Below are 16,073 nucleotides of genomic sequence, written 5' to 3'. Positions count from 1 at the left end.
TCTGCAAATCAGTTGCTAGGTGTTTCATGTTCAGTACCCAGGAAATATGGAACACACAGTGATACCTGTGACATTTTTGGTTTGTGAGAATCACATAGAAACCCTGTGGCTGAGGCAAAGACAGAAGCCAGTTCTCTAGCAGATTATTCAGGGTCTTCAGACAAAAGATCATTCTGCAGTTGTGCTTTGGGAATAAATCAGGGCTCCTGCCTCCTCTCGTGCATAAATTGTAATGTACATGATCCTACAGACAACAGCCTCATACACTGCAAGGTCCTCCTTCATTCCCAGAGCACAATCTGTCCTGTGCATCAAAGGAGTTGCACGAGCAACCTTGGTTCTGGCATTATCTAATTTTCGAATGCCTGACTTTTTAATGTGATCTCTGATATGTTCATATAGCTTATGTATAATACATAAATGCCATTCAGACCATTTTATTTCTTTTAAAATCAGTTTTGTATTACTAATGTGATGAAAATAGAAATTAAGTATTCCACTGATATGGGGGTTCTAAATATTGCTTAAAAAATCATTCTGTACATAAAAGGGAACATATACTTTCCACTAATCATACTGGTACTTTATCAGCCCCATACTATGAATTAAAACCTGGGGTCTAGCATTCACAAGCCCTTTGAAACTACCACAGAGATTCCTTCCACAAAAAAGATGTCTGGGGGGTTCCCTAAGCATGTTAACTAGAATTCCTTGCATATGACTGTACAGTGTGTGGGAAGGGCATTCAAGTGTTAGTTATATTTGGTATTTTGAGTTACAGAATAACAGTTATGCTATACCAAGTTGTTTCATAATAGGTCCTTCAAAATTAATTAAGTAAGCCAGTTAATAATGTTTTCAGTGTTTTTACAGGAAGTTAGCCGTGTATCCCTTACTGATGATAACTGAACAGCTAAGTTGCTCTGCATGTCTTACATGTTTACTCTGAAGGTATGGTCAATCTTTACTGATTTTGATCACTTCAGGGAAAATGAACTGTAACTACAAACATCAGTATCAATATGCACATCAATCTAATGTGTTGTCACTACTTTTCATATTCGTCTTTGAAGCTTCAGAGGGATTTTAGTCTGTGTTCAGAGTTGAAAACAAAAGCAAAAAACAAAAACAAAAGAAAAACAAAAAAGCCCCAAACACCCCAAAAAACAAAAAGCATGCTGCCTTGTTTCATTGTAAATTGCAACTCCTATTTGGACTTTTTGGATACATATGTATCTGTAAAGTGCTTTTATACTTAGATACATCTGTTTGTATCATTAGCTTAGGGTGACCAGAGAGTAAGTGTGAAAAATAGGGACACTTTGGGGATGAGGGGATACAAGGGAGATAAAGGATATAGTTGTCTAAAATAGAGCTGTATAAGATAGAGCCCCAAATATCAGGGTGATTTTGATAATATTGGATGTGTGGTCATCCTACATTAGCTCCTTTGATGAACTGTTTTGAAGGAGCACATCTTTTATAAAAGGTGAATATAGGTAAAACATTTTCCAGAGTAAGCTTGGCATTTCATAGTTTATGATGCCATTATGAGGCAATTATGCATCACTTTCTGGTTTGTTGTTTATTTTAGTCTTTCACTTATTGTTAAACACTTGGATAAATGTGCTAAATGTTCAGTGTCACTGAAATGAAAACTTGTAACACTGCATAAACTCAGTAACTCTGCAGACACTTGTTGCCTCAGTCAAATCTTCCGTCTTTTTGAAACATTGCTGAGCATGTTGTATTGAATTGGCTACTCAGGTTTCCTTAATCCCAATCAGTTTGAGTTGTAGGTCTTGGTATAGTAGGGATGCTATACTAGTTGTTCTGGTTGACGATTGGGATGAAGATCAGGTTACCATGCTGATTCATGCTAATCTTTTAGTGGATTTCCTTGCCATGAGATGGTATTGAACTATACATAGATAGAATAAGACATCTTTCCATAGCAGTTCTTTCCTGCTGGCTCCTGATGGCTGTCTTTCTGAGAAGTCACAAAGAAAAATATTGGACATTTGTTCATGCTCTCTTTTTCTCTTGGAATTCCATGGGAAGTCATATTCCCCTATGTATTCTTTCTCTGTCAGGGTTCAACCAGCTGACATTCTGCTATCCTCCTCTAGTTGTAGTTCAAAACTGAATGCTAGGATAGTTGGTGAGGAAACATAAATATAATGTCTTAATCAAATGGGTAACAGTGCTGTGATTATGCTTATTTGATTGGGGAAGCAAATGGAATATTTGCCAAATGAGTAAACAAATGAAGTTTATTCACCATATATTACTTAGATTTGCTACTGAGATTTTATTGTATCCCCAACTGCTTCTAGTAGCAGCAGTAACTAAATACCTTGTTTTTAATTTGTGCTCAGTGAGAATATCGAGACTTTTCTTTTGACTGTGAGCCTTGGCACAGTTATCAGTAGTTCTAGGTTTCTTAGAAACAGTATTCTTAAGCACCACTATGACAGTTCAGAACAGGGGAGATGCACAAGCTGATAGCCTCTTGATTTCATCATAAAGGAGCTTCAGGTATTTTCTCTTCATGAGGAATCTTCAACTTTTGAACTTGCTTCCTTCCTGCATTCATGAGATGTCATGCCATTACAGTACGCACTTAAAAATAAAACAAAACTCGCCTCCTCCTTATTTCATTTTAGTTTGTCATACAAACAATATAATTGATTGGGTATTTGAGTGCTGACTTTTTTGCTTTTCAGTACACAGCAAAAGCTAAGAAAATATTTAGAGAACTTTCAGGACTTACCCACAGTATCATCAAAATGAAAAAATCTAATTAAGTTTTATTTCCTAATGAGAGAACTCTTGGGTTGATAGTGTATTAAAATGTATCTAGTATTTTCACTTAAATCGATGGGATTTTTGTGTGTGCCAGTATGTGGTTGAAATTAAAACGTGTTATTAATGTGCTATTCTGTAATTTCTTGTTGTGTGTTCCTTGACTGTAACATACATTGTTCAGCATGCTTATTATGTGCACTATTTTGACCAACTGTGTGTTTATGACCATGAGTAACCCTCCAGATTGGACAAAGAATGTAGAGTAAGTTAAATCTATATTCTTTATTTATATATATCCATATATCTGAAACGAAATTTTCTAGGAATCATTATTTTATTTGCAGTGAAGGACATTGACACTAGTCAGCAGATGACATTACTACTGTTTTTTTCTCTAAACAAAACTATTTTAAGTAGTTTAAATGTTCCCCTCATAGAAAATTTTGAGTAAAGAAAAAGATGAGGCAAATGTTCATGGATTACATTGCTCTTCAGCGTTACATGAAGCTTTTTCCTCATCTTCCTAAAGTAGCATGTTGATAGTACTTTTATGCCTTCTGGCCAATGCTGTTGATTTGATTATACTACTATATTAGAAGGAAAACAATATCCACCAAGTCATAGATTCCAACGTAGGAAAACATATGCCGTATATATTCATTCATAAGCTAAATTTTTTGGTAAGAAGTGACACATCAAAGAGAAGGGTTGGCTTATTAATGAGTCTATATCGTTGTGGTAGATCAGGGATTGGCAAACTTCATTTTCCAGCTCATCGGGGTAACCGCTAGTGCACCAGGACATGTTGTGTGCTGGGAGTGTCCTTGGGCAAAGAGCCTCTCAGCTCCTTGTGGCTGCAGATTGTCCTTTGCAGAGTGGCAGGAAGTGGCAGCCAGCATGCCCCTCAGCCTGTGCTGCTTCTTGCAGCTCTCCTTGGTCAGGAACAGGAAATTGCAGCCACTGGGAGCTGAGGGGCTCTGTGCCTGCAGATGCTCCAAGTACACAAAACGTCCTGGTATGCCAGCAACTTATCTTGATGGGCTGGGAACCAAAGTTTGCCAACTGCTGAAGTATAGCATTGGCTTATGAAATGGCCATAGCATTTTGCAATTTTTACTAATTCATCTTAGGGGGGGGAGGCTTATAAATGAATGGGTTAATGAATGAGTATATGTGTTAAGTAACCCTATTGAAATGAGACTTCAACCACAGGCTATTCTTCAATGTTAATACTAGGGGTTTTAGACCCAGGGATTATAAAATAACTTAATCTTATAGTGTTGTTGGACAACAGTAATGGATCAAGTGGGTCTTAGTTATAATTTCATCTTTTATAGAATTTTATTGTAAAATATATTATTTAATTTCTTTAGCTTTATACAGTTGCTAATAAATAACACCTACTTGGGCACTCTTGTCACTTTTGACATAAGTCAAAAGTATATTTCAAATAATGTACTAGAATATAAGGATACTTATAATAGTGAATAATTTATTTTAATACATCGTATTTATTTATTCTAGTCTCAATTTTTTAAATTACCTGAATTTTTAATTTGATTCCTAATAGACTTTTAGCAATAAGAAAATAAAAGTGTCATAAAGAAATGGTATTTGTCTCTAAGTTTTTGGTTACTTTTTCCAGGTATACCTTCACTGGAATATACACATTTGAATCACTTATAAAAATTTTTGCAAGGGGCTTCTGTTTAGAAGGTTTTACTTTCCTTCGAGACCCATGGAACTGGCTTGATTTCACTGTCATTACATTTGCGTAAGTTTTGTTTTTTGTTTTTGATAGAAGAGCATAAAAGGTCATGAAATTAATGCCGGTAAAAACCAAAAACAACAACAAAAAAGACTTGCATATTGTAAATATTTAGTATTCATCTTCCAGCTTGCGCATATATTCTGCAGAAGCCACTAGTAAAGTTAGTGTTATAGAAGCTAATATGATGTTCTGCATTTTTTTCTCTAACCAGAATAAAAGCAACCCCTTTGACTACATGCTCCAATTTTCCAGTCTAGTCTAGATACATTTTATGCTTTCAAAGTAATATCACTGTGGTTTGCTTCAGAGATATTTAAATTTAACTGAAGGCCACGAAAGCAAATTAATGCAAGGCAAACTGCAGTGAAAGGTAAACAGCTGACTGTTGCTTTTTTAATTTATTTGCTAAAATCACCAAAGAGGTCTTGATGAAAGACCCACGTAAGTAGCATAAAGTCTGCTTAAATTCTGAACAACTGTGATTTAATCCTACAGGTATGTAACAGAATTTGTAAACCTAGGCAATGTTTCAGCTCTTCGAACTTTCAGAGTATTGAGAGCTTTGAAAACTATTTCTGTAATCCCAGGTAAGAAGTAACTGGTGTAAGGTGTTAGGTCCCTTGTACCTCCCAACTGTTCCTTTTTATCCTGTCATTGTGTTTGTGTGTGAACTCCCCTATTACAGATATGTGACAGAGTTTGTGGACCTGGGCAATGTCTCAGCGTTGAGAACGTTCAGAGTTCTCCGAGCATTGAAAACAATATCAGTCATTCCAGGTGAGAGCTAGGTTAAACACTGAGGCTGAATTTCATTCCACTGAAGCTCAATTCACATTATTTTAGCACAAGCCTTGTTGCTTGCCAAAAAAAATGGAGAATCATAAGATAACAGAACTGATTCAAATCTATGATTCTTGGCATTTTAACATTAGCTTTTTTCCTTTTGAAATCAGCCTTTGAGTTTAACAAATTCTTGCATGAGACATTGCAATTTATAGCCTGTGTGGTTTGCATCTTATGATGTCAAGCTTTCTTCTCCACATTCAAAAAAAAAATCAGTAATCCTGAGGTTTTCTTACCCATATGTATTTTACCAATATAATGTAATATGGTATTTACTGTGGATATTTGTTGCTGTGAAAACAAAAATTGTTTGAAACAGTGATTTACTAATGAAGATAAAGGAATAAGATAATAAAGAATAGCATGGGCATTGCATGGGGGATTTATTATCTTAAAGTTCTATCATTTTCCAAACCACCACCAGTTTTATAACTCCAGTTATAACTTTAATAACTTTAATCTTTATTGTTTAAAAAGCCCTTTACTATTGTTTTAACAATGTAGTATGTTATAAAACTGATATTAGCGAAGGTTTGGGACAGGAGGCATTGGCAAATAGTAAAATTTACTATTGGCAAATAAGGAAGGATTTTTTCTTACATGAGATTCATGTAAAACTTGAATAACAAAATCACTTGTTTTGGCATTTAAAACAAGTGTTTTGGAATATGTGCGATTCATTTACATTCACAATTTCAAATGAACATAAACTTTCAGCTATATATTCATCTTCATAAGTGATAAAGCTCTTCACAAAATGTTATTTCACACACATTACAACCATTTATTTGGGCTTCTGCATGACATTTTTAACTTTATTGGTATAAATTGTTACTTCTATGTATTAAATACATGTTGAACATCATCATAAAATTCCTTTCTGTTTTCAGGCTTGAAGACTATTGTGGGAGCCCTGATTCAGTCTGTGAAGAAGCTCTCAGATGTCATGATCCTGACTGTGTTTTGCCTGAGTGTATTTGCACTAATAGGGCTGCAGTTGTTCATGGGCAACTTGAGGCACAAATGCTTGCAGTGGCCTCCAGAGAATTATACTCTGGAAACAAATATTACTTCATACTTTAACAGCACAATAGGGGAAAATGATACATTTGTTAATATAACAATGATTCCATTTGACTGGAAGACATACACTGAGGATGATCGTAAGTATTACTGAATTAATTTTTAATAAATTGTTTGTAATTTAATTTTTTCAAAAGTAGATGGAAGTAAAAATCTATAGATGTTGAACTCAAAGTTGTCAGAGTTAACCGAATTTAACAGTCTAACCCAAAGTTATCAATGGTATTACTCACACCATGGGACCAGATTTGTCAAAAGGTTAACAAGTGGACATTTCTCAGAACTTCAACAAATGAATGTCATTCTTTTGCCCACTTTTGAATGTTATAATTAATAATTTTAATGATAAATGACATTTTTATCTTTTCTAGAAAATAAGCACATTGAACACAATTCATTGTTTAGCATAAAAATCAGTAATTATCAGTACTATTCCCTGTTAAACTGGGTGGTGTGAGTGGAAGTTTTAGAATTCCTCCATGGTGGCATACTTCTGCACTCATGGAAATCAATCGGAATTTTATCATGGATATTAATGGGAGATGAATGAAGTTAGTGCTGAGCAGTTTTCAAAATCATATTCTATGATTATTAATTTGAGAGGGGGAAAGGGGTTTTTGTGTGTGTGTGCATTTTCTATTCTCTCAATGCCACACCCACCAATCTCAGATTAATGGATGGCTTCTTTTGATAGTATAATGGAGCTGTCAGTCAGTCTCTGTGGTATGAAATGGATTCTCTTTCCCCAGCTCCCTCAACTTTCTTTCAAGGAATGGTTCTTTCAAAGCTGTAAAGTATTAACAGTATCCTAGTTTCAGCTGTGATATTAGCTCTTAACAATTTAAAGGAATAATTTTCATTAGGTTCAAGAGGACCTTTTTATCATAGCCAATATTACTGTAATTTTTAATAAAGAGTCAACCTGCTGATCCAAATAATTATAGGCCTTTAAGTCTAACATTGATCCTGAGCAAAATAATGTAATGGCCAATACTGAAGTTGATTAATAAAGAATTAAAGGAGAGTGATATAGTTAGTGCCAGTCAACATGGCTTTACTGAAAATAGATTTTGTCAAACTAACCTGATATGTCTTTTAAAATGAGAGTACAAATGTGGTTGATAAAGGTAATAGTGGGGATGTAATATTCTCAAACTTCTATAAGGCCTTTGTCTTGATATTGTATGACATTTTGATTAAGAAATTGAAATTATATACAGTCATTACTGGATGCATTAAGTGGGTTAAAAACTGGCTAAGAAATATAATTATAGATAGGGAAACATAATCAAGTTGATATATTTCTGATAGGGAACTGCAGGAATCACTTCTTAGTTCTAGTAGGTGTAACATTTTTATCAATGACATGGAAGATACTTACTGGATACATACTTACAGGATGTTACTCTGTCCTGGGAGGCAGTGACTTGGAGAGAGAGTTGGGGATACTTAGAGATAATTAGCTGAATAGTAGCTCATCTGAATAAACAGAAAAAGATTAAGTAGAAGGAGGAAGGTCATGTTTCTTCAGTATTGGTCACTGATGCAACTGCTAACGGAATAAAATCCACAGTTCTGGTGTTAACAGTTCAAGAAAGGTGTTGATAAATTGGAGAGGATTCAGAGACAAGTCATAAGAATGATTAAAGAATTGAAAAACATTCCCGATACTGAAAGACTAAAAGAACTCAATTTATTTAGTTCATCAATGAGAGAGTTAAGTGGTGAGTTGATCATAATTTATAGGTATCTACATGGGGTACAAAAATTTGATAATAAATGACTCCTTAATTTAGCAGACAACATTGTAAGAAGATCTAATGGCAGGAAGTTGAAGCCAGACAAATTTAGACTGGAAATAAAGTGTGTGTTTTTAACAATGAGGATAATTTAACCTTTGGAACAAGTTGCCAAAAGTTGTGGTGGAGTTTCCGTCACTGGGAACTTTTGAAACTAGATTAGATATCTTTTTGAAAGACACATTCTGATTCAACCAAGAAGGATTTTGGGAAAGTTCGATGTCTTGTTTTATGCAAGAGATCAGATTGGATGATCACATTGGTTCTTTCAGGCCTTATAATATATTTAATTATAAATCCAAATTGTATGATTTCATGTTGGCTGATACAGAAGAGCTGAAGCTTTTAAGGAATCAGGTTATACTAGGATAAGATCCATAAATCACTAAATTTTTCTAAGTGGCTGCAGAATTGCCACTTTATCTTCAGTGTATTTACATGAATGTTCAGGAACAGTTAATAAGGTCCAACCTGCATGCTCATGAAGAAGAATATAGAGGCAAAAGTGGGTGGGTATCGGCATAGAAAGGAAGCTGCTTCCTCAAAAATATTATTTTGTCTTATGCAAGTGAGTGGGTGGTAATGGAGAGGGGACTCTATAAGAGACTATCTGCTAGCCTGTGCATACATGCTGCTTATGATTTGAGCTCTAGATAAAAATTCTAAAATCTCTAGAAATGTTCCATGTTTTGGAGCTATAGGGTTGTATTCTTTTCACACTTAATCACCAGAGCAAATCAAAGTGTTGAGAACAGTGGAGCTACGCTGCGTTGAAAAAGAAATCCCTCCTCCTTTTTTATTAAATGCTGTCTTATATTCCTCCTTCTTCCTTTGAAGAATATGTCCTTGATGTGAGTACTGCTATCATTAGCCATTCTGATGATCGTTATTTTCATTATTTCACTTTCAGTAGCAAAGCCAATACATTTATGGGTCAGTAAATCTAGCATAAAAGAATACTACTCAGATGGAAAATCACAAAGCAGGTCATGTGGATCAGTTTGACATTATTAGAATTGCAAAGTTATTAGATTTATTTCCTAGAAGATGTGTTTTAACAAGGATAGAAAAAATATGCATAGCAGGTGACATGATGAATTTTGGAATTCCTAATTGATTATTAGAGCCCAGTACAAAATAAAGTGCTAGTCCCTATGTGTATTCCACCCATAGGGATACTTGATGTCGAAAAAAATCTTGCAAGTAGTGTCTGTTGATCCATGTCTGCATCTTGGCTCCTCTCGTGTTCTGCACCAAGAATATGAAGGAAGGTACAACCTGACCATCTCTCTGGTTCCTTCTTGATATCACATGGTTTAAATCAGAATCCTCCTTCCACCAAATGTGTCTTTGTCTTTGTAAATATAATTTTAAGTATTTTGTTAGTGGGTTTTATACTTTACTGATAAATCAGGAACAGTACCAGTTCAGGATATGCTTGCTTGTGTGGCAACACCTCCCAGGGTCTTCATCAACGGCACCCAGGGTCTCTATCTTCCAGTGGGGGTAGCACACCTGAGACAAAATGATGACTGATTTCTAAGAGATCTTGCCTAAAAGTTGTGTCAGCAACTTTGTCATTACTTCTTCTCATAGTATCCTTGGTTAAATATGGAAAAGTCTATCCTGATTCTCACGCATAGTATATACCTTATAGTGGTGGCCATGGACTCTGCCACAGCAAGGATCCTTCAACCCTGTGGATGGATAATATGCCATGAGCAGTCTAATAAACCCAGTTATTCACAGACATGAAATACCATTCCGGGTCTGTCTTTCCCTGTTAAGAACACATGTCATTTTACAACCCTATTTGCTAGACTACACCTCTGTTGTCTACAAGCCTGGCTCTAGTCAGTGTATATGCTAGAGAGACAAGCCATGAGCTCTCTAGAAATGACTCATCAGAAGGTCAGGACTTAAGAGGTGATCTTCCACATTGTCCTGGATAGGCCACTTGAAGTATGCCTTCCCTCCCCTCCCACTATTGTTCAAGATTCTGGGGAAGATTTGTCACAACAAAGCATGAGTCATTCTTTTCACACTCATTTGGTCCAGACAGTTGTGGTTTTCAGATTTCCCACAAATGTCAGTCCACCAACCCATCAGCATGCATTCTTTCCCAGACCTGCAAACTTAAACAGCAGGATCAGGCATCTCAGCCTGGACTCTCTTCACTCACGGATTCATATTTGAACGAGCATCAGACTTAGTGTTCATGTTGGTGCTGCACAACATATTCTTAAAATAGCAGGAAAGATTCTACCAGAAAATGTTACCTTGCCTCTGGAGGGTTTTTCTGCATGTGCACAACAGAATCGTATCAGAGACAACAAGTATTCTTGCTATTTTAGATAATCTCCTTACCCTTAAGGTTTCTCAATTAGCTCATTGTGGGTTCATCTAGCAACAATCAATACTTATCTTTACTAACTTGATATCAATCAAATCCTGAAAAGATTTGGCCAGGACCTTTCCAGCAATAGCAAAGCCAATGCTGCAGTGAGACCTCAATCTTGTACTTTCAACACTTATGAGGCCTCCTTTTAAACCATTGGGTATTGTAGTGGGGCGGACTGGCCGGCCACTGGCCCAGAGGCAGAGGAATCCCTCTGGGAGCCATTTTGGGCACAGCCTAGCCCCTCCTCCTCATCTGACCACAAGTCAGTGGGCAGGGCTAGGGCTATAAATAGCCAGGCTGAGGGCTCAGTCTGGGCCCAGCCTCTGGAGGAGCCAGAGGCCTGCATGGACATCCCTGCCTGGGAGGCAGAGACCTGGCTTGGGCCTCCAACTGCCTCGGACCCAGAGGCTCATGCAGAACTCCCTGACGGGGAGGCTGAGACCTGGCTGGGCCCTCCAACAGGCCTATCCCCTGACCCAGAGGAACCAGAGGCCTGCCCAGTTCTCCCTGTTGGGGAGACAGGGGTGTGGCCCAGGGCTCCAAGTGCAACAGACCCGGACGACCTGCCTGAACCCCAATACCAGCCGGTACCCTGGGACCCTGAGGCCCACCCGGACCCTGAGGACCTGCCCGAACCCCTACACCAGCCGGTACTCCAGGACCCTGAGGACCAGCTGGAGCCACTGGACCTGCAAGCAGCTGAAGCCTGGATTGGGCCACCGGAACTCCGGTGTCACATAAAAGTCAAATGTGGGTCCTGCAGCTTAGCAGGCCTAGGATGGAAGTTTCCATCCCTGCTGTACCCACCTTAGCATAGTGTGGAACACTGCAAGCCCAAACAGCAGCTGTGGGCTTTATCAGCATTAACTGATGCCTTGAACTGGAAAACTGCTAAGCGGTAAATAAGTTTGACCTCGTTCTCAGCCCATAAGAGAGATAAGAATGGCGTTGAGCCAGGTACTCGCACACCTGGTAAACAACTGTAGTATAATTAGTGTAGAAAGTCCCACCCCTAGCTGATTCTCAACCATGGCCCCAACCTCGAGGACTGACCGGGATTCACCCCATGCTGGAGACACATCCACTGTGGCTGGGTGCAAGGTAACCGGAACGGGATTCCCCACAGACCTGAAAGGATGTGAGCATTCCAAGGAGGCTTTCACTCCTTTAACCACTGTTCTGTAGTGCTTTCACTTGCTAGAGCATACCCTGTGAAGTGTGGTAGCAGTGGAGTAGTGAGCTTAATAAAGTACATTATCCCTAATCGGCACTGTATTGAAACGAATCTACAACCCTGCTGGGCCCTGGCCCTGTGAAATGACACCTGGTGGGACGATACTGCCCTTGACTCCCTGGCTGACCTGCTGGAGACTCGGGTACCTGCTGAGGGGGAGAAGAGAAGTGGGCCAAGGAATAGCACAGGCTGGTAAAGGATCTAGGCTGGCACGTTGTGGGCTGGAGCCCCCGCTGAGCCAGCCACAGCTGCTTGGCTGCATTTAGGGCTCTGGGCTGGGGCACAGAGGAGTGGGCAGGACTGCGCCCCTCTCCCTCCCCCCCCCCCCCGCCATCCACCTACTGGGTGGCAGTCTCCCCCTCACTGCTACTGCACGAGAACTGCCTGCCACCCTTCTGAACAAGGAGACCCCAAACCTGCGTAGGTTATTGCCCAGGCTGGGACCAAGCCTGGGAATCTTAAACAGTGAACTGTTTGTTTGCTACCCCGCCCTGCCCTAGGGTCAGGGCTCATTGTACTGTGGTTGTCTGTGGCCTGCCAGGGCCAGGAGCCTGAACTGACTGGGGTTTGCCACCCTGCCTGAATTAAGGCTGGGCCTGGGAACTTGCAAACTGTTACCTGCGGCCCTGCCCTGAACCAGGGCCAGGGCTCTCCTTATGAAGGGCTTTTTGCCCCACCTGGAACAAGGCCTGAACTCTTAGACCTGTAACTGTGGGTTGTTTGTTACCTCACCCTGACCTAGGGCCAGGGCTTACCTGTGTATTTGCTGCCTCACCTGGAACAAGGCCTGGGCTCCGAAACCTGTAACTGTGGGTTGGTTGCTTGTTGCCCCACCCTGACCTAGGGCCAAGGCTCACAAACTGTATTGAACTCTTACCTCTGGCCTGGACCTGAAGCAAGGTTGGGCACCTGAACTATTTGACTTGGAGACTATTTTAAGTGGTTGCGCAGTGGGGAGAACTGGCTGCCCACTGACCCAGAGGTGGAGGAACCCCTCCGGGAGGCCTGCCGGCCAACATGTATGTATTGCATGCCCCATCTATCTATAAAGGCGTCCCAGTTACCATTACAAAGACCAGGAGGGTGGTTGATTTGTGGTCTCCCATGTGTCAGTCCCCGTAATACACGAGGTTCGAAGGGATGCCGGAAAGGATGAGACCACAACTGGGGGTTTCAAAAAGTACAAACTGATTTTATTTTGATGACGCCAGACAATTATCAGAACAAAAATTAAACAGATTGCCAGACAACACAAAACAATTCCCTGAGGCTTTTCTAAATCACAATAATTCCCAATAACTGCCCAGGGGTTAGGAACAGTTGAATTAACACTGGTATTGTCCATGGGGCTGATTATTTACACAACTTTATACCAGGAAACAGTAAAAACCCTAAACCACAACTATTTATAAACTAACTTAGTAACTTTTTAACCACTGTCACTTGACAAGCAATAAGGACAACTAAAAAAACCAATTAGGATAGGGATGATGGCGGGGGGTGGGGGGGGGGGGTTATACCAGTTCTGGAGACAGCAGGAACACAAGTACCAGTCGCATGCTCATAAACTGTCTCCACTCGGGTCGACCAACTCGGAGTACGCTCAGTAAGACTCAAGAGCGGGGGGTGCAAGGCGTCTGGGTGATCAGGCCAGGCGTTCACTCGATGCGAATCCCCAGTGAGAGAGGGGCTGCCTGCCTGTTTTATTGCCTGTGAACTTATCACCCCATAGGTTGGTTTTTGCAGCAGTGGGTGGAGTAGCAGGCCTGAGCACAAGTCAGCCCATTGCCTGATCTTTTACTGCAATGGGTGGAGCGAGCAGGGGAAGATTATTAATTTACATGCCCCTATATGGAAAACACTCCACCTCACAGACAGAGCCCCCTATACCAGCCTCAGAGGTATTACAGGCTATGGCTCCCTGCGACGGGCAGCCATTTCTGATGTTCTGTCTCGGACACCATGAAGTATCCAACATACACTACATTCTACAAAGATCACTTTGCTTTCATGCAAAATTTATCCCAAAGGAAGTTGCTGAATTCCTCCTACACCAATGGACTTACTTATTGGTATCCTTTCCAAAGCCTCATGCTTCCAGTGAAGAGGGACTCTTACCCTTCTGCCTTTATGGCTGACCTAGAACAACGTTTCCTCAACTCCCATCCCCTTTTACTCCTCCTCTACTTACGCTACATCGATGACATCTTTATGATCTGGACACATGGCCAAAAACACTGGAGACATTCCACAGAGATTTTAACAACCTACCTCCCACCATCAATCTCAGCCTGGACCATTCTACACAAGAGATCCATTTCCTGGACACGACAGTACAAATCAGCAATGGAAAAGTAGACACCACTCTCTACAGAAAACCCACCGACTCATACAGTTACCTACATGCTTCCAGCTCCCATCCAGAACACACCATATGATCCATCATCTATAGCCAAGCCCTTCGATACAACCGCATCTGCTCTAATCCCACTGACAGAGACCAGAAACTTCAGGATCTCTACCAAGCATTTATAAACCTCAACTACCCACCCAGAGAAATAAAAAAGCAAATTGAAAGAGCCAGACAAATACCTAGAAACCAATTACTTCAAGACAGACCCAAGAAAACCAACAATAGAACACCACTTGTCATCATCTACAGCCCCCTACTTAAACCTGTCCAACACATCAATAAACTACAGCCTATACTGGAACAGGACACTAAACTCCGAGAGGCTCTGGGAGACAGACCCATAGTCTCCTAGGGTATGTCTACACTACAGCGCTGATTCGAACTAACTTAGTTCGAATTAGTTAATTCGAATTAAGCTAATTCGAACTAACGCATCCAGACTAAAAAACTAGTTCAAATTAGCATTTTGCTAATTCGAACTAGCACGTCCACATTAAGTGGACCCTGAACCAGGGTTAAGGATGGCCGGAAGCAGTGCCGGCAGGGCATCAGATGAGGACTTAGAGCGTGGAGCTGCTGCCTCAGGCTAGCCGAGGGCTGTGCTTAAAGAGACCCGACCCCCACCCCGGACAGACAGTTCTCAGGGGTGCCCCGCTTGCAAAGCAGTCCTGGCTTGGAGTGCCCTGAGTTCCCACACTGGGCACATCACAGCACTCGGCCATCAGCCCGGCTGCACTTGCCGCAGGCTGCCATCTGGGGAGAGAGGGCAATTGGGGGGCTGCAGGAGAGCTTCCACCCCCAGAAGCACGCAGAGCCAGCCCAGTCCTCCCCATCAAGGGCTCGTACCCCATTCCTCCCTCACCTCCTTCCACTTACCCCTCCCTAGCCCCCCTTCCTGATGTACAAAATAAAGGACAATTGTGTTCAAAAATAGAATCTCTCTTTATTGAACAAAACTGGGGTAGACTGGGAAAAGGAGGTGGGAGAGGGGAAGAGAGAGGGTGGGAGAGGGGAGGGCAACTACAATGATGAGGGGTTTGGAACAGGTCCCATATGAAGAGAGGCTAAAGAGACTGGGACTTTTCAGCTTAGAAAAGAGGAGATGGAGGGGGGATATGATAGAGGTCTATAAAAGCACAAGTGAGGTGGAGAGGGTGCATCAAGAAAAGTTCTTCATTAGTTCCCATAATAGAAGGACTAGAGGACACCAAAGGAAAGGAATGGGTAGCAGGCTTCAAACTAGTAAGAGAAAGTTGTTCTTGACAAAGCAAATAGTTAACCTGTGGAACTCCTTGCTGCAGGAGGCTGTGAAGGCTGGAACTAGAACAGAGTTTAAAGGGAAGTGAGATCAAGTCATGGAGGTTGGGTCCATGAAGTGGTATTAGCCAGGGGGTAGGAGTGGTGTCCCTGACCAAAGTTTGTGGAAGGCTGGAGAGGGATGGCACGAGACAAATGGCTTGGTCACTGTCTTCAGTCCATCCCCTCCAGGGTCCCTAGGGTTGGCCGCTGTCGGCAGACAGGCTACTGCGCTAGATGGACCTTTGGTCTGACCCAGGTTGGCCATTGTAAGCTCAGGGCTCAGGGTCGGGGGTCTCAGTGGACCCCCTTGATTTTCATGTATGCCTGCTCCTGGGTGGCCAGGCTGGCAGCTCTCCTGCCCTAGACAGCCACTTTCCTGTGCCTAGTGCGGAGATTGTGGACGAGGTCCAGGATGTCCGCAC

At 41.1% G+C, this 16,073-nt stretch overlaps 1 protein-coding gene across 1 annotated transcript in view; it reads left to right on the top strand.

Annotated features, from left to right (window-relative positions):
- LOC102463247 (sodium channel protein type 1 subunit alpha) overlaps positions 1-16,073 on the top strand; it is a 119,152-nt gene that overhangs the window by 8,941 nt on the left and 94,138 nt on the right. The window contains exons 3-6 of the mRNA XM_075933529.2: positions 2,981-3,070; positions 4,454-4,582; positions 5,075-5,166; positions 6,313-6,585. Coding sequence (XP_075789644.2) covers positions 2,981-3,070; positions 4,454-4,582; positions 5,075-5,166; positions 6,313-6,585 — 584 coding nt within the window. The remainder of the gene's footprint in view (positions 1-2,980; positions 3,071-4,453; positions 4,583-5,074; positions 5,167-6,312; positions 6,586-16,073) is intronic.

This window comes from Pelodiscus sinensis, chromosome 7, assembly GCF_052426305.1.
Source record: "Pelodiscus sinensis isolate ZL-2025 chromosome 7, ASM5242630v1, whole genome shotgun sequence".
Lineage (NCBI taxonomy): Eukaryota > Metazoa > Chordata > Testudines > Trionychidae > Pelodiscus > Pelodiscus sinensis.
This window is presented reverse-complemented; position numbering and strand designations above follow the sequence as displayed.